The sequence below is a fragment of the Scyliorhinus canicula genome, unplaced genomic scaffold, assembly GCF_902713615.1.
Source record: "Scyliorhinus canicula unplaced genomic scaffold, sScyCan1.1, whole genome shotgun sequence".
Classification (NCBI taxonomy): domain Eukaryota; kingdom Metazoa; phylum Chordata; class Chondrichthyes; order Carcharhiniformes; family Scyliorhinidae; genus Scyliorhinus; species Scyliorhinus canicula.
This window is the reverse complement of record NW_024055744.1, coordinates 2,915,431-2,929,662: the sequence shown is the minus strand read 5'-3', so window position 1 is coordinate 2,929,662 and position 14,232 is coordinate 2,915,431. Positions and strand designations below refer to the sequence as shown.

The window sequence follows — 14,232 nt, the reverse complement described above, 5'->3', positions numbered from 1 at the left end:
GCCATCTTTATTGAAGGTACTGGCGGCGACCGCGCATGCGCACCCGCCATCTTTGTTAGGGGCAATATTTTTGAAATTACCCAGTAACAGAGCGAACGAATTGTTCATTAAACTCTTTCAACTCCAATTTATTATCGATGGCGCTGAACAATGATATCAGGTCAATGACAATCATTTGTGTTTATATTGTGTCTTTAACAGAATAAATCTGTCTGTATAAAAGTAAAAGAACATAGAAAAGTACATGATGTGGAGGTGCCGGCGTTGGACTGGGGTGAGCACAGGAAGAAGTCTGACACCAGGTTAAAGTCCAACAGGTTTGTTTCAAACACGAGCTTTCGGAGCACTGCTCCTTCCTCAGGTGAAGAAAAGTACAGCACAGGAACAGGCCCAAGGCCCTCCAAGCCCGTGCCCATCATGCTGCCCGACTAAACTAAAATCTTCTACACTTCCTGGATCTGTATCCCTCTATTCCCATCCTATTCATGTATTTGTCAAGGTGCCCCATAAATGTCACTATCGTCCCTGCTTCCACCACCTCCTCTGGTAGCGAGTTCCAGGCACCCACTACCCTCTGTATAAAAAACTTGCCTCGTACATCTCCTGTAAACCTTGCCCCTTAGTAAGAAGTCTTAAAATATCAGGTTAAAGTCCAACATGTTTGTTTCAAACGCTAGCTTTCGGAGCACTGCTCCTTCCTCGGGTGAATGAAGAGGTATGCCTTGCCCCTTGCACCTTAAACGTATGCCCCCTAGTAATTGACCCCTCTACCCTGGGAAAAAGTCTCTGACTATCCACTCTGTCTATCCCCCCATATAATTTTGCAGACCTCTTATCAAGTCGCCCCTCAACCTCCTACGTTCCAGTGAGAACAAACCAAGTTTATTCAACCCCTCCTCATAGCTAATGCCCTCCATACCAGGCAACATCCTGGTCAATCTCTTTTGCACCCTCTCTAAAGCCTCCACATCCTTCTAGTATTGTGGCGACCAGAATTGAACACTATACTCCAAGTGTGGCCTAACTAAGGTTCTATAGAGCTGCAACATGACTTGCCAATTCTTATACTCAACTTTGACAAAGAGTCATCAGACTCGAAACATTAGCTCTTTTCTCTCCCTACAGATGCTGCCAGACTTGCTGAGATTTTCCAGCATTTTCCCTTTCGTTTCTTATACTCAATACCTCGGCCAATGAGGTCAAGCATGCCGTATGCCTTCTTGACTACCTTCTCCACCTGTGTTGCCCCTTTCAGTGACCTATGGACCTGTACACCTAGATCCCTCTGACTTTCAATATTCTTCAGGGTTCTTCTATTCACTGTATATTCCCTACCTGCATTAGACCAAATCTCCCCTCAACCTTCTTTGCTGGAACCATTCTGGTAAATCTCCTCTGCACCGTCTCCAAGAACCTTCACATTCTTCCTGAAGAGTGGTGACCAGAGCTTCATAAAGATTAATAGAATAGAATTAGAACCATAGAATTCCTACAGTACAGGAGGCCATTCGGCCCATCGAGTCTGCACTGCTTCTCCGAAAGGGCACCGTGCCCAGGCCCACACTCTACCCTTTCCCTGTAACCCCATAGCCCCTCCAACCTGCACATCCCTGGGCACTAAGGGGCAATTTATCAAGGCCAATCCACTGAACTTGCCCTTCTTTGGACGCAGACATGTTGAGAAAGTGCAAACTCCACACAGACAGTCACCAAAGCCAGAATTGAACCCGGGTCCCTGGAGCTGTGAGGCAGCAGTGCTAATTACTGTGCCACCAGAAGCATAGTTTTGGTATCAATATTACTGTTTATGAAGCTCAAGATCAAATTTGCTTTGCCAACTACTCTCTTAATATATCTTGTAGATATACAAAATCCCTCTTCGCCTCTTTCTCTCTCCTCCCAAAGAGGCCAGTTGGGTTTTTCTACAACAATCCAGCAGTTTTCATGGTCACTTTTTCCCAGTGCCGGCCCCACAAATGACCAGATTCATTCAGCTCAATTTCACAACCTGCCTTTGTGTTTTTGTGAGTTCTCTCACTCCCTATTTTCTGTTTTCAATCAGTTTCACAGGATGTTCGAAGGGAGGCTTCAAAGTCTGGAAACTCGAACCAAGCATCACATCAGAATCTGACAGAGTCCTCAATTTATCATATCCTGAATATCATCGGATTTTGAACATGGAAGGAAAAAGCATCGTTCACAGTGGGGAGAAACCGTACACGTGTTGTGTGTGTGGACGAGGCTTCAGTAAATCACCAGGCCTCACAAGCCACAAATGCAGTCACACTGAGGAGAAACCGTGGAAATGTGCGGACTGTGGGAAAGGATTCACTTCCCCATCCAAGCTGGAAATTCATCGACGCAGTCACACTGGGGAGAGACCATTCATCTGCTCCAAGTGTGGGAAGGGATTCACTCGGTTATCCACTCTGTCCACACACCAGCGAATTCACACTGGGGAGAGACCATTCACCTGCTCCAAGTGTGGGAAGGGATTCACTCGGTCATCCACTCTGTCCACACACCAGCGAGTTCACACTGGGGAGAGACCATTCACCTGCTCCAAGTATGGGAAGGGATTTACTATTTCAGCCCACCTGTTGAGACACCAGCGAATTCACACTGGAGAGAGACCGTTCCAATGTCCAGATTGCGGGAAGTGCTTTAAAAGTTCTGGGGAACAGATGCTCCACCAACGTATTCACACAGACGAGAGACCATTCAGGTGCTCTCACTGCGGGACTGGGTTCAGACACTCATCTCACCTCACTGTATATAAGCGAATTCACACTGGGACGAGACCGTTCATTTGCTCCAAGTGTGGGAAGGGATTCACTCAATCATCCGACCTGCAGACGCACCAGCGAATTCACACTGGGGAGAGGCCATTCATCTGCTCCAAGTGTGGAAAGGGATTCAGCACTTCATCCGTCCTACAGAAGCACCAGCGAATTCACACTGGGGAGAGGCCATTCACCTGCGCCAAGTGTGGGAAGGGATTCACTCAGTTATCTGCCCTGCAGACACACCAGCGAGTTCACACCGGAGAGAGGCCATTCACCTGCTCCAAGTGTGGGAAGGGATTCACTCAGTCATCCTCCCTGCGGAGACACCAACGAGGCCACAAGTAATGACAGTGATTGGGTTTTGCTGTTACTCACATTCAGGACTGAACCATGTTCATTTGGGTCTCTTTCTGCTGATAACAATTCCAGCCCATTTACAGGGGCTAATATTCTGGATAAAAGTCAAATAAATTAGATTGTGCGACATCCACAGTGTGTTGAAACTTTTGAATCTCTCTGACACAAGTTAGTTCCTTTTGAAGTACTCTCGCTCTCCCCTGTCTCTTCCATCCTCACCTCCAACAAGAAGTGTGAGGAGCTTGTGGAGCTTCTTTGTGACTGAGATTGAGTCAATCCGATCAGCTGCCTCTGCTGCTTCCCTCCCTTCCACGGGCCCACCGGACCAAACTGTCTCGAAATTTCATCCTTTCCCGAGCCGTGAACCCACATAGAACATAGAACAGTACAGCACAGAACAGGCCCTTCGGCCCTCGATGTTGTGCCGAGCAATGATCACCCTACTCAAACCCACGTATCCACCCTATACCCGTAACCCAACAACCCCCCCTTAACATTACTTTTTAGGACACTACGGGCAATTTAGCATGGCCAATCCACCTAACCCGCACATCTTTGGACTGTGGGAGGAAACCGGAGCACCCGGAGGAAACCCACGCACACACGGGGAGGACGTGCAGACTCCACACAGACAGTGACCCAACCGGGAATCGAACCATCTTTCTCTAGTTTCTCTCCCATCTCCCCTCATGCCCTCTTAGGGCTCATCTTGTCCATGAGACCCAGCTCCTGCTCCATCTTTCCCAGAACTCCCATGTTTGAATCCCTTCAATCAGGTCTCTGCCCTGTCACAGTGAAATACAAGAGACAAACAGAATCTTACCCAGAGAGATCAAAGACAATCTGGGAGCTTGGGTCCAACACGGATATGTTCATAAGACCAGAAGACAATGGTAGCAGCACAGTCATTATCGAGAGACAACAATACCTGCTGGAGACAGACAGACAACTAAACAACATGAATCACAACACCAAGCTACCTGGATCCATATACCCGAGACAGGAAGGGGAATTGGAGACAGATTGGAAGAACTCAGACTCCAGACACATTCGCCAAAAACAGATGGAATATCTTGAGGGAACAACAGGCCAAATCAAGATAGTTCTACCTGCTCCTTAATATACCAAACACCATAACACATAAAGATTATTATTATTGTCACAAGTAGGCTTTCATTAACTCTGCAATTAAGTTACTGTGAAAAGCCCATCGTCGCCACACTCTGGCGCCTGTTCGGGTACACAGGGAGAATTCAGACTGTCCAATTCACCTAACAGTACGTCTTTGAGGACTTGTGGGAGGAAACCGGAGCTCCCGGAGGAAACCCACGCAGACACGGGGAGAACCTGCAGAATCCGCACGGACGGTGACCCAAGCGGGATTTGAACTCGGGGCCCTGGTGCTGTGAAACAACAGTGCTAACCACTGTGCTACCATCAGGGAAATACTACCAGACAGACCCATTGGATCAGACAGTGAGAGAGAAAATCATACAGAATCAGAGAATTTACAGAAGGAGGCCATTCGGCATTCGAGCCTGCACCGGCCCTTGGAAAGAACAGCCTACTTAAACCCATGCCTCCACCAATCCCCGTAACCCAGTAACTCCACCTAACTTTTTTTTGAACACTACGGGCAATTTAGCACGGCCAATCCACCTAACCTGCACATCTTTGGACTGTGGGAGAAAACTGGAACCCACACAGACACGGGGAGAACGTGCAAACTCCACACAGTCACCCAAGGCTGAAATAGCTGAAACATCAACACACTGCTCCTGGTAGTCGATGGTACAATGGTTCAATAAATATAATCAGTGGATTAAAAAGGTGTGTAATATAGAATAAAAGCATAAAATTCTAGATTAACTCAACAGCTCTGGCAGCATCATAGAATCCCTCCAGTGCCGAAGGAGGCTATCCGGCCATCGAGTTTGCACCAACCCTACAAAAGAGCATCCCCCCTTACCCCTTCCTCCGCCCTCTCCCTGTAACCCCACTTCACCTTTGGACACTAAGGGGCAATTTAGCACAGCCAATTCACCAAGATCCCACAAACAGAAATGTGATTGTGACCAGAGAATCTGTTCAGTGATGTTTGTTGAGGGATGAATATTAAGCAGTAAACCAGGGAGATCTCCCCGGCTCTTTGGAAACCTCGGAAGGCGACGGGCCCGGACCGGATCCCTGGTTGTGCACTCAGAGCCTGTCAGCTGGCAGAGGTATTCACAGACATCTTTAACCTATCCCTACTCCACCCTGAGGCCCCCACCTGCTTCAAGAAGACCACCATCATACCGGTACCAAAGACGAACCAGGCAACGTGCCTTAATGACTTCCGTCCGGTGGCCCTGACTTCAGTCGTAATGAAGTGCTTCGAGAGGCTGATCATAAAGCGCATCACCTCCATACTCCCAGAACGCCTTGATCCACTGCAATTTGCATACCTTTGCAACCAGTCCACATCAGATGCCATTTCCCTGGCCCGACACTCATCCCGAGAGCATCTCGAAAACAAGGACTCCTACATCAGACTCCTATTTATTGACTACAGCTCCGCCTTCAACACCATAATCCCAACCAAGCTCATATCAAAGCTCCAAAGCCTAGGATTTGGCTCTCCACTCTGCAACTAGATCCTTGACTTTGGCCAACAGACCACAATCAGTAAGAATGAACACCAACACCTCCTCCACAATAGTCCTCAATACCGGGGCCCTGCAAGGCTGCGTACTTAGCCCCCTACTCTACTCCCTGTACACACACAACTGCATGGCAAAATTTGGTTCCAACTCCATCTACAAGTTTTCTGACAATACGACCATAGTGGGCTAGATCTCGAATAACAACGAGTCAGAATACAGGAGGGAGATAGAGAACCTAGTGGAGTGGTGCAACAACAACAACCTCTCCCTCAATGCCAGCAAAACTAAAGAGCTGGTCATTGACTTCAGGAAGCAAAGTACTGTACACACCCCTGTCAGCATCAAAGGGGCCGAGGTGGAGATGGTGAGCAGTTTCAAATTCCTAGGAGTGCAGATCTCCAAAAATCTGTCCTGGTCCACCCACATTGATGCTACCACCAAGAAAGTACAACAGCGCCTATACTTCCTCAGGAAACTAAGGAATTCAGCATGTCAACATTAACCCTTACCAACTTTTACAGATGCACCATAGAAAGCATCCTATCGGGCTGCATCACAGCCTGGTATGGCAACTGCTCGGCCCAGGACCGCAAGAAACTTCAGAGAGTCGTGAATACCGCCCAGTCCATCACACGAACCTGCCTCCCATCCATTGACTCCATCTACACCTCCCGCTGCCTGGGGAAAGTGGGCAGCATAATCAAAGATCCCTCCCACCCGGCTTACTCACTCTTCCAACTTCTTCCATTGGGCAGGAGATACAGAAGTCTGAGAACACGCACGAACAGACTCAAAAACAGCTTCTTCCCCACTGTCACCAGACGCCTAAATGACCCTCTTATTGACTGACCTCATTAACACTACACCCTGTATGCTTCATCTGATGCCAGTGCTTATGTAGGTACATTGTGTACCTTGTGTTGCCCTATTTTGTATTTTCTTTTATTCCCCTCTCTTCCCATATACTTAATGATCTGTTGAGCTGCTCGCAGAAAAATACTTTTCACTGTACCTCGGTACACGTGACAATAAACAAATCAAATCCAATCCAATTTATGTCCTGCTGTATCCTCTGACAATCCTCTTCACTATCCGCAATTCCATCAATTTCTGTGTCGTCTGCAAACTTACTAATCAGACCAGCTACATTTTCATCCAAATCATTTATATACACGACGAACAACAAAGGTCCTAGAACTGATCCCCCTGTGGAACGCCGCTAGTCACAGCCTTCCATTCAGAAAGCACCCTTCCGCTGCGACCCTGTGTCTTCCGTGCCGGAGACTAATGGGTTGTTGTTGCAGATCGAGCTGAGTGCATGGGTGAACATGTTCGAGGGGTGAGAACATAGAGAAATACAAAACAGAACAGGCCCTTCGGCCCACAATGTTGTGCCGCACTTTTGTCCTAGGTTAATCCTAGATTATCATAGAATTTTGGACACTAAGGGCAATTTATCATGGCCAATCCACCCAACCCGCACATCTTTGGACTGTGGGAGGAAACCGGAGCACCCGGAGGAAACCCACGCACACACGGGGAGGATGTGCAGACTCCACACAGACAGTGACCCAAGCCGGAATCGAACCTGGGACCCTGGAGCTGTGAACCAATTGTGCTATCCACAATGCTACCGTGCTGCCCTTAAGAACAAATTAATCTACACGCCATAATTCTACCATAATCCATGTACCTATCCAATAGCCGCTTGAAGGTCCCGAATGTTTCCGACTCAACTACTTCCACAGGCAGTGCTTTCATTGCCCCCACTACTCTGGGTAAAGAACCTACCTCTGACATTCCCCCTCTATCAGATGCACCATAGAAACAGGGGCTGGTTTAGCTCACTGGGCTAAATCGCTGGCTTTTAAAGCAGGCCAGCAGCACGGTTCGATTCCCGCACCAGCCTCCCCAGACAGAATGTGCCGGAATGTGGCGACTAGGGGCTTTTCACAGTAACTTCATTGAAGCCTACTCGTGACAATAAAGCGATTTTCATTTTCATATCTTCCACCATTCACCTTAAATTTATGTCCCCTTGTAATGGTTTGTTCCACCCTGGGGAAAGTCGCTGACTGTCTGCTCTATCTATTCCCCTGATCATCTTATAAACCTCTATCAACTCGCCCCTCATCCTTCTCCGTTCGAATGAGAAAAGGCCTAGCATCCTCAACCTTTCCTCGTAAGACCTACTCTCCATTCCAGGCAACATCCTGGTAAGTCTCCTTTACACCTTTTCCAAAGCTTCCACATCCTTCCTCAAAAGGATTAGGTTGATTGTTGTGCTGAGCTGAGGTGTGCTGCCGTACGAGGCACTCGGGAGCAGATTCAGTAAGTAGTTTCAAAAAGCACATGACGCCCCTGGGGGCGGCCAAAAGGAGGGGCCTGGTATGAATAGGGGTCGCACTTCCTCTGTGGATGAGCTGAACGGCCTCATTCCGAGCTTTCTGATGCTGTGCCTCCTTGGGCGGGTTCTGGAGATGGTTTGAGGGCAGACGGTGTTTGCAGACATGGAGGTAAAATGACGAGTAGACCAGAATTCACTTGGAAGAGACAAACATTTATTCATTGAACCCTTAAAAGAACAAAGCAACATGGTGAAAGGCCGTCAGCCTAGGGATGATTCTCAGCTCTAACAGATTCTTACTGAGGATGGGGGAGACAGGCCAAGGGGAGCTGGCTGCTACCAACAGGTTATGGCCCGTCAGCAAAAGGCGACTGACCACCCGGCACAAAACGTTTGCCGACAGCCACGCTGGTTAGATTCCGTTGCGTCCGAAGTGAGACCGGATGTCCCTCTGGTTCACAACATCCACCGCTAGGCCCCGCACTCTGCACCATCACATCTTCATCTTGAAGGAGCTGGAGGGCCCTGGATTGGGGTCCTGAGGCCGGTGATGATGTGGAGCCCGGTCTTCACCTGGAGAGAAGCCGAAAAAGCCCCCTGGGCCATCGGGCGCCGGCGAGCCAAAGAAGGACGGCCGAAGGTGGAAGTCACCCTCGGAGGACTCCTTCCTCAGGGGATTCTCCATCGGAACAAACTGGGAGGTCCTGCCTGTTGGTGAGAAACGAATGTGTGACCAGCATTTTCATTAATGCCGCACGGAGGCTAATCCCTCTATCCACACCCAATCTCACCTCTCTGTGCGTGGAGTCTAAACCAGTCTCCACACCCAGTCTAATCCCCTCTCCACACCCAGTCTAATCCCCTATCCAGACCCAGGCTGATCCCCTCTCCACACCCAGTCTAATCCCCCCTCCACACCCAGTCTAATCCCCTCTCCACACCCAGTCTAATCCCCTCTCCACACCCAGGCTATTTCCCTCTCCACACCCAGTCTAATTCCCCCTCCACACCCAGTCTAATCCCCTCTCCACACCCAGTCTAATCCCCTCTCCACACACAGTCTAATCCCCTCTCCACACCCAGTCTAATCCCCTATCCACACCCAGTCTAATCCCCTCTCCACACCCAGTCTAATCCACTCTCCACACCCAGTCTAATCCCCTCTCCACACCCAGTCTAATCCCCTCTCCACACCCAGTCTAATCCCCTATCCACACCCAGTCTAATCCCCTCTCCACACCCAGTCTAATCCACTCTCCACACCCAGTCTAATCCCCTCTCCACACCCAGTCTAATCCCCTCTCCACACCCAGTCTAATCCCCTCTCCACACCCAGTCTATCCCCTCTCCACACCCAGTCTAATCCCCTCTCCACACCCAGTCTAATCCCCTCTCCACACCCAGTCTAATCCCCTCTCCACACCCAGTCTAATCCCCTCTCCACACCCAGTCTAATCCCCTCTCCACACCCAGTCTAATCCCCTCTCCACACCCAGTCTAATCCCCTCTCCACACCCAGTCTAATCCCCTCTCCACACCAGTCTAATCCCCTCTCCACACCCAGTCTAATCCCCTCTCCACACCCAGTCTAATCCCCTCTCCACACCCAGTCTAATCCCCTCTCCACACCCAGTCTAATCCCCTCTCCACACCCAGTCTAATCCCCTCTCCACACCCAGTCTAATCCCCTCTCCACACCCAGTCTAATCCCCTCTCCACACCCAGTCTAATCCCTTCTCCACACCCAGTCTAATCCCCTCTCCACACCCAGTCTAATCCCCTCTCCACACCCAGTCTAATCCCCTCTCCACACCCAGTCTAATCCCCTCTCCACACCCAGTCTAATCCCCTCTCCACACCCAGTCTAATCCCCTATCCACACCCAGTCTAATCCCCTCTCCACACCCAGTCTAATCCCCTCCACACCCAGTCTAATCCCCTCTCCACACCCAGTCTAATCCCCTCTCCACACCCAGTCTAATCCCCTCCACACCCAGTCTAATCCCCTCTCCACACCCAGTCTAATCCCTCTCCACACCCAGTCTAATCCCCTCTCCACACCCAGGCTAATCCCCTCTCCACACCCAGTCTAATCCCCTCTCCACACCCAGTCTAATTCCCTCTCCCCACCCAGTCTAACCCCTCTCCACACCCAGTCTAATTCCCTCTCCACACCCAGTCTAATCCCCTCTCCACACCCAGTCTAATCCCCTATCCACACCCAGTCTAGTCCCCTATCCACACCCAGTCTAATCCCCTCTCCACACACAGTCTAATCCCCTCCACACCCAGTCTAATCCCCTCTCCACACCCTGTCTAATCCCCTCTCCACACCCAGTCTAATCCCCTCTCCCCACCCAGTCTAATCCCCTCTCCACACCAGTCTAATCCCCTCTCCACACCCAGTCTAATCCCCTCTCCACACCCAGTCTAATCCCCTCTCCACACCCAGTCTAATCCCCTCTCCCCACCCAGGCTAATCCCCTCTCCACACCCAGTCTAATCCCCTCTCCACACCCAGTCTAATCCGCTCTCCACACCCTGTCTAATCCCCTCTCCACACCCAGTCTAATCCCCTCTCCACACCCAGTCTAATCCCCTCTCCACACCCAGTCTAATCCACTCTCCACACCGTCTAATCCCTTCTCCACACCCAGTCTAATCCCCTCTCCACACCCAGGCTAATCCCCTCTCCACACCCAGTCAATTCCCCTCCACACCCAGTCTAATCCCCTCTCCACACCCAGTCTAATCCCCCCCACAGTCAGTCTAATCCCCTCTCCACATCCAGTCTATTTCCCTCTCCACACCCAGTCTAATCCTCTCTCCACACCCAGGCTAATCCCCTCTCCATGCCCAGGCTAATCCACTCTCCACACCCAGGCTAAGACCCCCTCCACACCCAGGCTAATCCACTCTCCACAGCCAGTCTAGTCCGTATCCCCCCCCCCCCCCCCCCCCCCGCACCGTTACGTGAATTGGCCATGTTAAATTGGCGCTTAGTGACCAAGATGTGCAGGATAGGTAGATTAGCCGTGCTAAATTGCCCCTTCCGTGTCCAAAGATGTCCAGGCAAAATGGATTGGCCGTGTTAAATTGCCCCTTAGTATCCAAAGATGTCCAGGTTAGGGGGATTGACCGTGCTGAATTGCGTTTTCTGGTTAGGGGGATTGGCCATGCTAAATTGTCCCTTAGTGTCCAAAGATGTGCAGGTTAGGGGGATTGGCGAGGCTAAATTGTCCCTTAGTGTCCAAAGATGTGCAGGTTAGGTGGATTGACCATGCTAAATTGTCCCTGAGTGTCCAAAGATGTGCAGGTTAGGTGGATTGGCCGTGCTAAATTGTCCCTTCGTGTCCAAAGATGTGCAGGTTAGGGGGATTGGCCAGGCTAAATTGTCCCTTAGTGTCCAAAGATGTGCAGGTTAGCTGGATTGGCCGTGCTAAATTGTTGCTTAGTGACCAGAGATGTGCAGGTTAGGTGGATCGGCCACGCTAAATTGTCTCTTAGTGTCCAAAGATGTGCAGGTTAGGTGGATTGGCCATGATAAATTGTCCCTTTGTGTCCAAAGATGTGCAGGTTAGGTGGATTGGCCGTGCTAAATTGCCCCTTCCGTGTCCAAAGATGTCCAGGTTAGATGGACTGGCCGTGTTAAATTGCCCCTTAGTATCCAAAGATGTGCAGGATAGGTGAATTGGCCCTGCTAAATTGCCTCTTAGTCTCCAAAGATGTGTAGGTTAGGTAGATTGGCCGTGCTAAATTGCCCCTTCCGTGTCCAAAGATGTCCAGGTTAGATGGATTGGCCGTGTTAAATTGCCCCTTAGTATCCAAAGATGTCCAGGTTAGGGGGATTGACCGCGCTGAATTGCGCTTTCTGGTTAGGGGGATTGGCCATGCTAAATTGTCCCTTAGTGTCCAAAGATGTGCAGGTTAGGGGGATTGGCGAGGCTAAATTGTCCCTTAGTGTCCAAAAATGTGCAGGTTAGGTGGATTGACCATGCTAAATTGTCCCTGTGTGTCCAAAGATGTGCAGGTTAGGTGGATTGGCCAGGCTAAATTGTCCCTTAGTGTCCAAAGATGTGCAGGTTAGGTGGATTGGCCGTGCTAAATTGTTGCTTAGTAACCAGAGATGTGCAGGTTAAGTGGATCGGCCACGCTAAATTGTCTCTTAGTGTCCAAAGATGTGCAGGTTAGGTGGATTGGCCATGATAAATTGTCCCTTTGTGTCCAAAGATGTGCAGGTTAGGTGGATTGGCCATGCTAAATTGTCCCTTTGTGTCCAAAGATGTGCAGGATAGGTGAATTGGCCCTGCTAAATTGCCTCTTAGTCTCCAAAGATGTGTAGGTTAGGTAGATTGGCCGTGCTAAATTGTCCATCAGTGTCAAAGAGGTGCAGGTTAGGTAGATTGGCTGTGCGATATTGTCCCTTACTCTCCAAAGATGTGTAGGTTAGGTAGATTGGCCGTGCTAAATTGTCCCTCAGTGTCAAAGAGGTGCAGGTTAGGTAGATTGGCCGTGCTAAATCATCCTTTAGTGTCCAAAGATGTGCACGTTAGGTGGATTGGCCGTGCTAAATTGTCCCTTAGTGTCAAACATGTGCAGGTTAGGTGGATTGGCCATGTTAAATTGTCCCTTAGTGTCCAAAGATGTGCAGGTTAGGTGGATTGGCCGTGCTAAATTGCCCCTTAGTCTCCAAAGGTGTGTAGGTTAGGTGGATTGGCCGTGCTAAATTGTCCCTTAGTCTCCAAAGGTGTGTAGGTTAGGTGGATTGGCCGTGCTAAATTGTCCCTTAGTCTCCAAAGGTGTGTAGATTAGGTGGATTGGCCATGCGAAATTGTCCCTTAGTGATCAAAGATGCGCAGGATAAGTGGATTGGCCGTTCTAAATTGTCCCTTAGTGGCTAAAGATGTACAGGGTTGGGTGGATTGGCCATGTTAAATTGTCCATTAGTGTTCAAAGATGTACAGGTTAGGGGGATTGGCCGTGCTAAATTGTCACTTCTTAGTGTTCAAAGATGTGCAGTTTGGGTGGATTGGCCCTGCTAAATTGTCCCTTAGTGTCCAACAATGTGCAGTTTAGGTGGACAGGCCATGCTAAATTGTCCCTTAGTGTCTAACGATGTGCAGGTTAAGTGGATTGGCCGGGCTAAAGTCTTCTCCAGGACATGGACGTGACGGCCGGTGGGATTTCGGGCTGGAACTCGAAAGCACTCGAGGTCACGTTGTCCAAATGGCGCGGGCAACTGAACTCGGGTTGCCAAGGAGGGTTTTCCGTGGGACGTGACTGCGGTGCTCGTACCTAAAGGCATGCCGTACAGGGCTCCGGCGGGGCCCACTGCCGCCAGGGCATCGCCCCCGCCCACCATGGCCATGCTGCGCAGGCGCAGGCTGTCGTAGAAGCCTTGCAGCTTCTGGTACTGCCGGTTCCTGTCCATCAGCTTCTCCGACACCTCGCTGTACTTCTTCTTGTACTCCTCCAGCATCTTCTTGAGCGAGGACACCTCGCTGCGGCTGTTGCTCACCTCCATGTCCTTGCCTTGCAGCTGCTGAGTGTAGAGTTTGTCCATCTGCTTCAGCCGGCCCTCCGCTTTGCTGTAGGCGGACTCCTGGTACATCCGCTCCTGGTGGATCTGAAAGAACCACAGGTTAAAATTCGCCCCAGCCAAACGGAGACTGGATTCCATGGAATCGGTGGGGGGAGAGTGGAAGCAACTCTAACTGACCCGTCTGGACTGAAATCATTGAATTAGACCGGACTGCCACCACCAAAACAGGCCATTCAGCCCAACTCCTGCTACCCCCTTCTCCATCTCACCCCAACACCACATTCTTCTCTTCCTCACTCTCTCGTGTTTATCCACCTTCCCCATACCAGTCCCCTCAAACCATTCCCCAAGAATCGGGACAACTAAATAACTTCTTGTTGAAGTCGTCCATGGGCCTAATGGCCTCCTTCTGCACTGTCTGTTCTGTGTGTGGTCTATATCCATGATTGAATGGTGGAGTGGACTCGATGGGCCGAATGGCCTTACCTCCACTCCTATGTCTTATGGTCTTATATGTGGGAGGGTAGGGTGAGAGATCCCTGAACATAGAACATA

The 14,232-nt window shown here is 50.1% G+C and overlaps 1 protein-coding gene and 1 pseudogene across 1 annotated transcript; one reads left to right on the top strand and one right to left on the bottom strand.

Moving 5' to 3' along the window:
- Window positions 1-2,378: 2,378 nt before the first annotated feature.
- The window catches only part of LOC119960884, a 353,028-nt pseudogene continuing 341,174 nt past the window's right edge, over window positions 2,379-14,232 (top strand).
- LOC119960885 (E3 ubiquitin-protein ligase CCNB1IP1-like) lies at window positions 8,328-14,090 on the bottom strand. The gene is made up of 2 exons (XM_038788472.1): window positions 13,431-14,090; window positions 8,328-8,843 (listed from the first exon to the last, which is right to left on the bottom strand). Exons 1-2 carry the CDS (start codon window positions 13,813-13,815, stop codon window positions 8,629-8,631), a joined length of 600 nt encoding a protein of 199 aa, XP_038644400.1. The 5' UTR covers window positions 13,816-14,090; the 3' UTR covers window positions 8,328-8,628.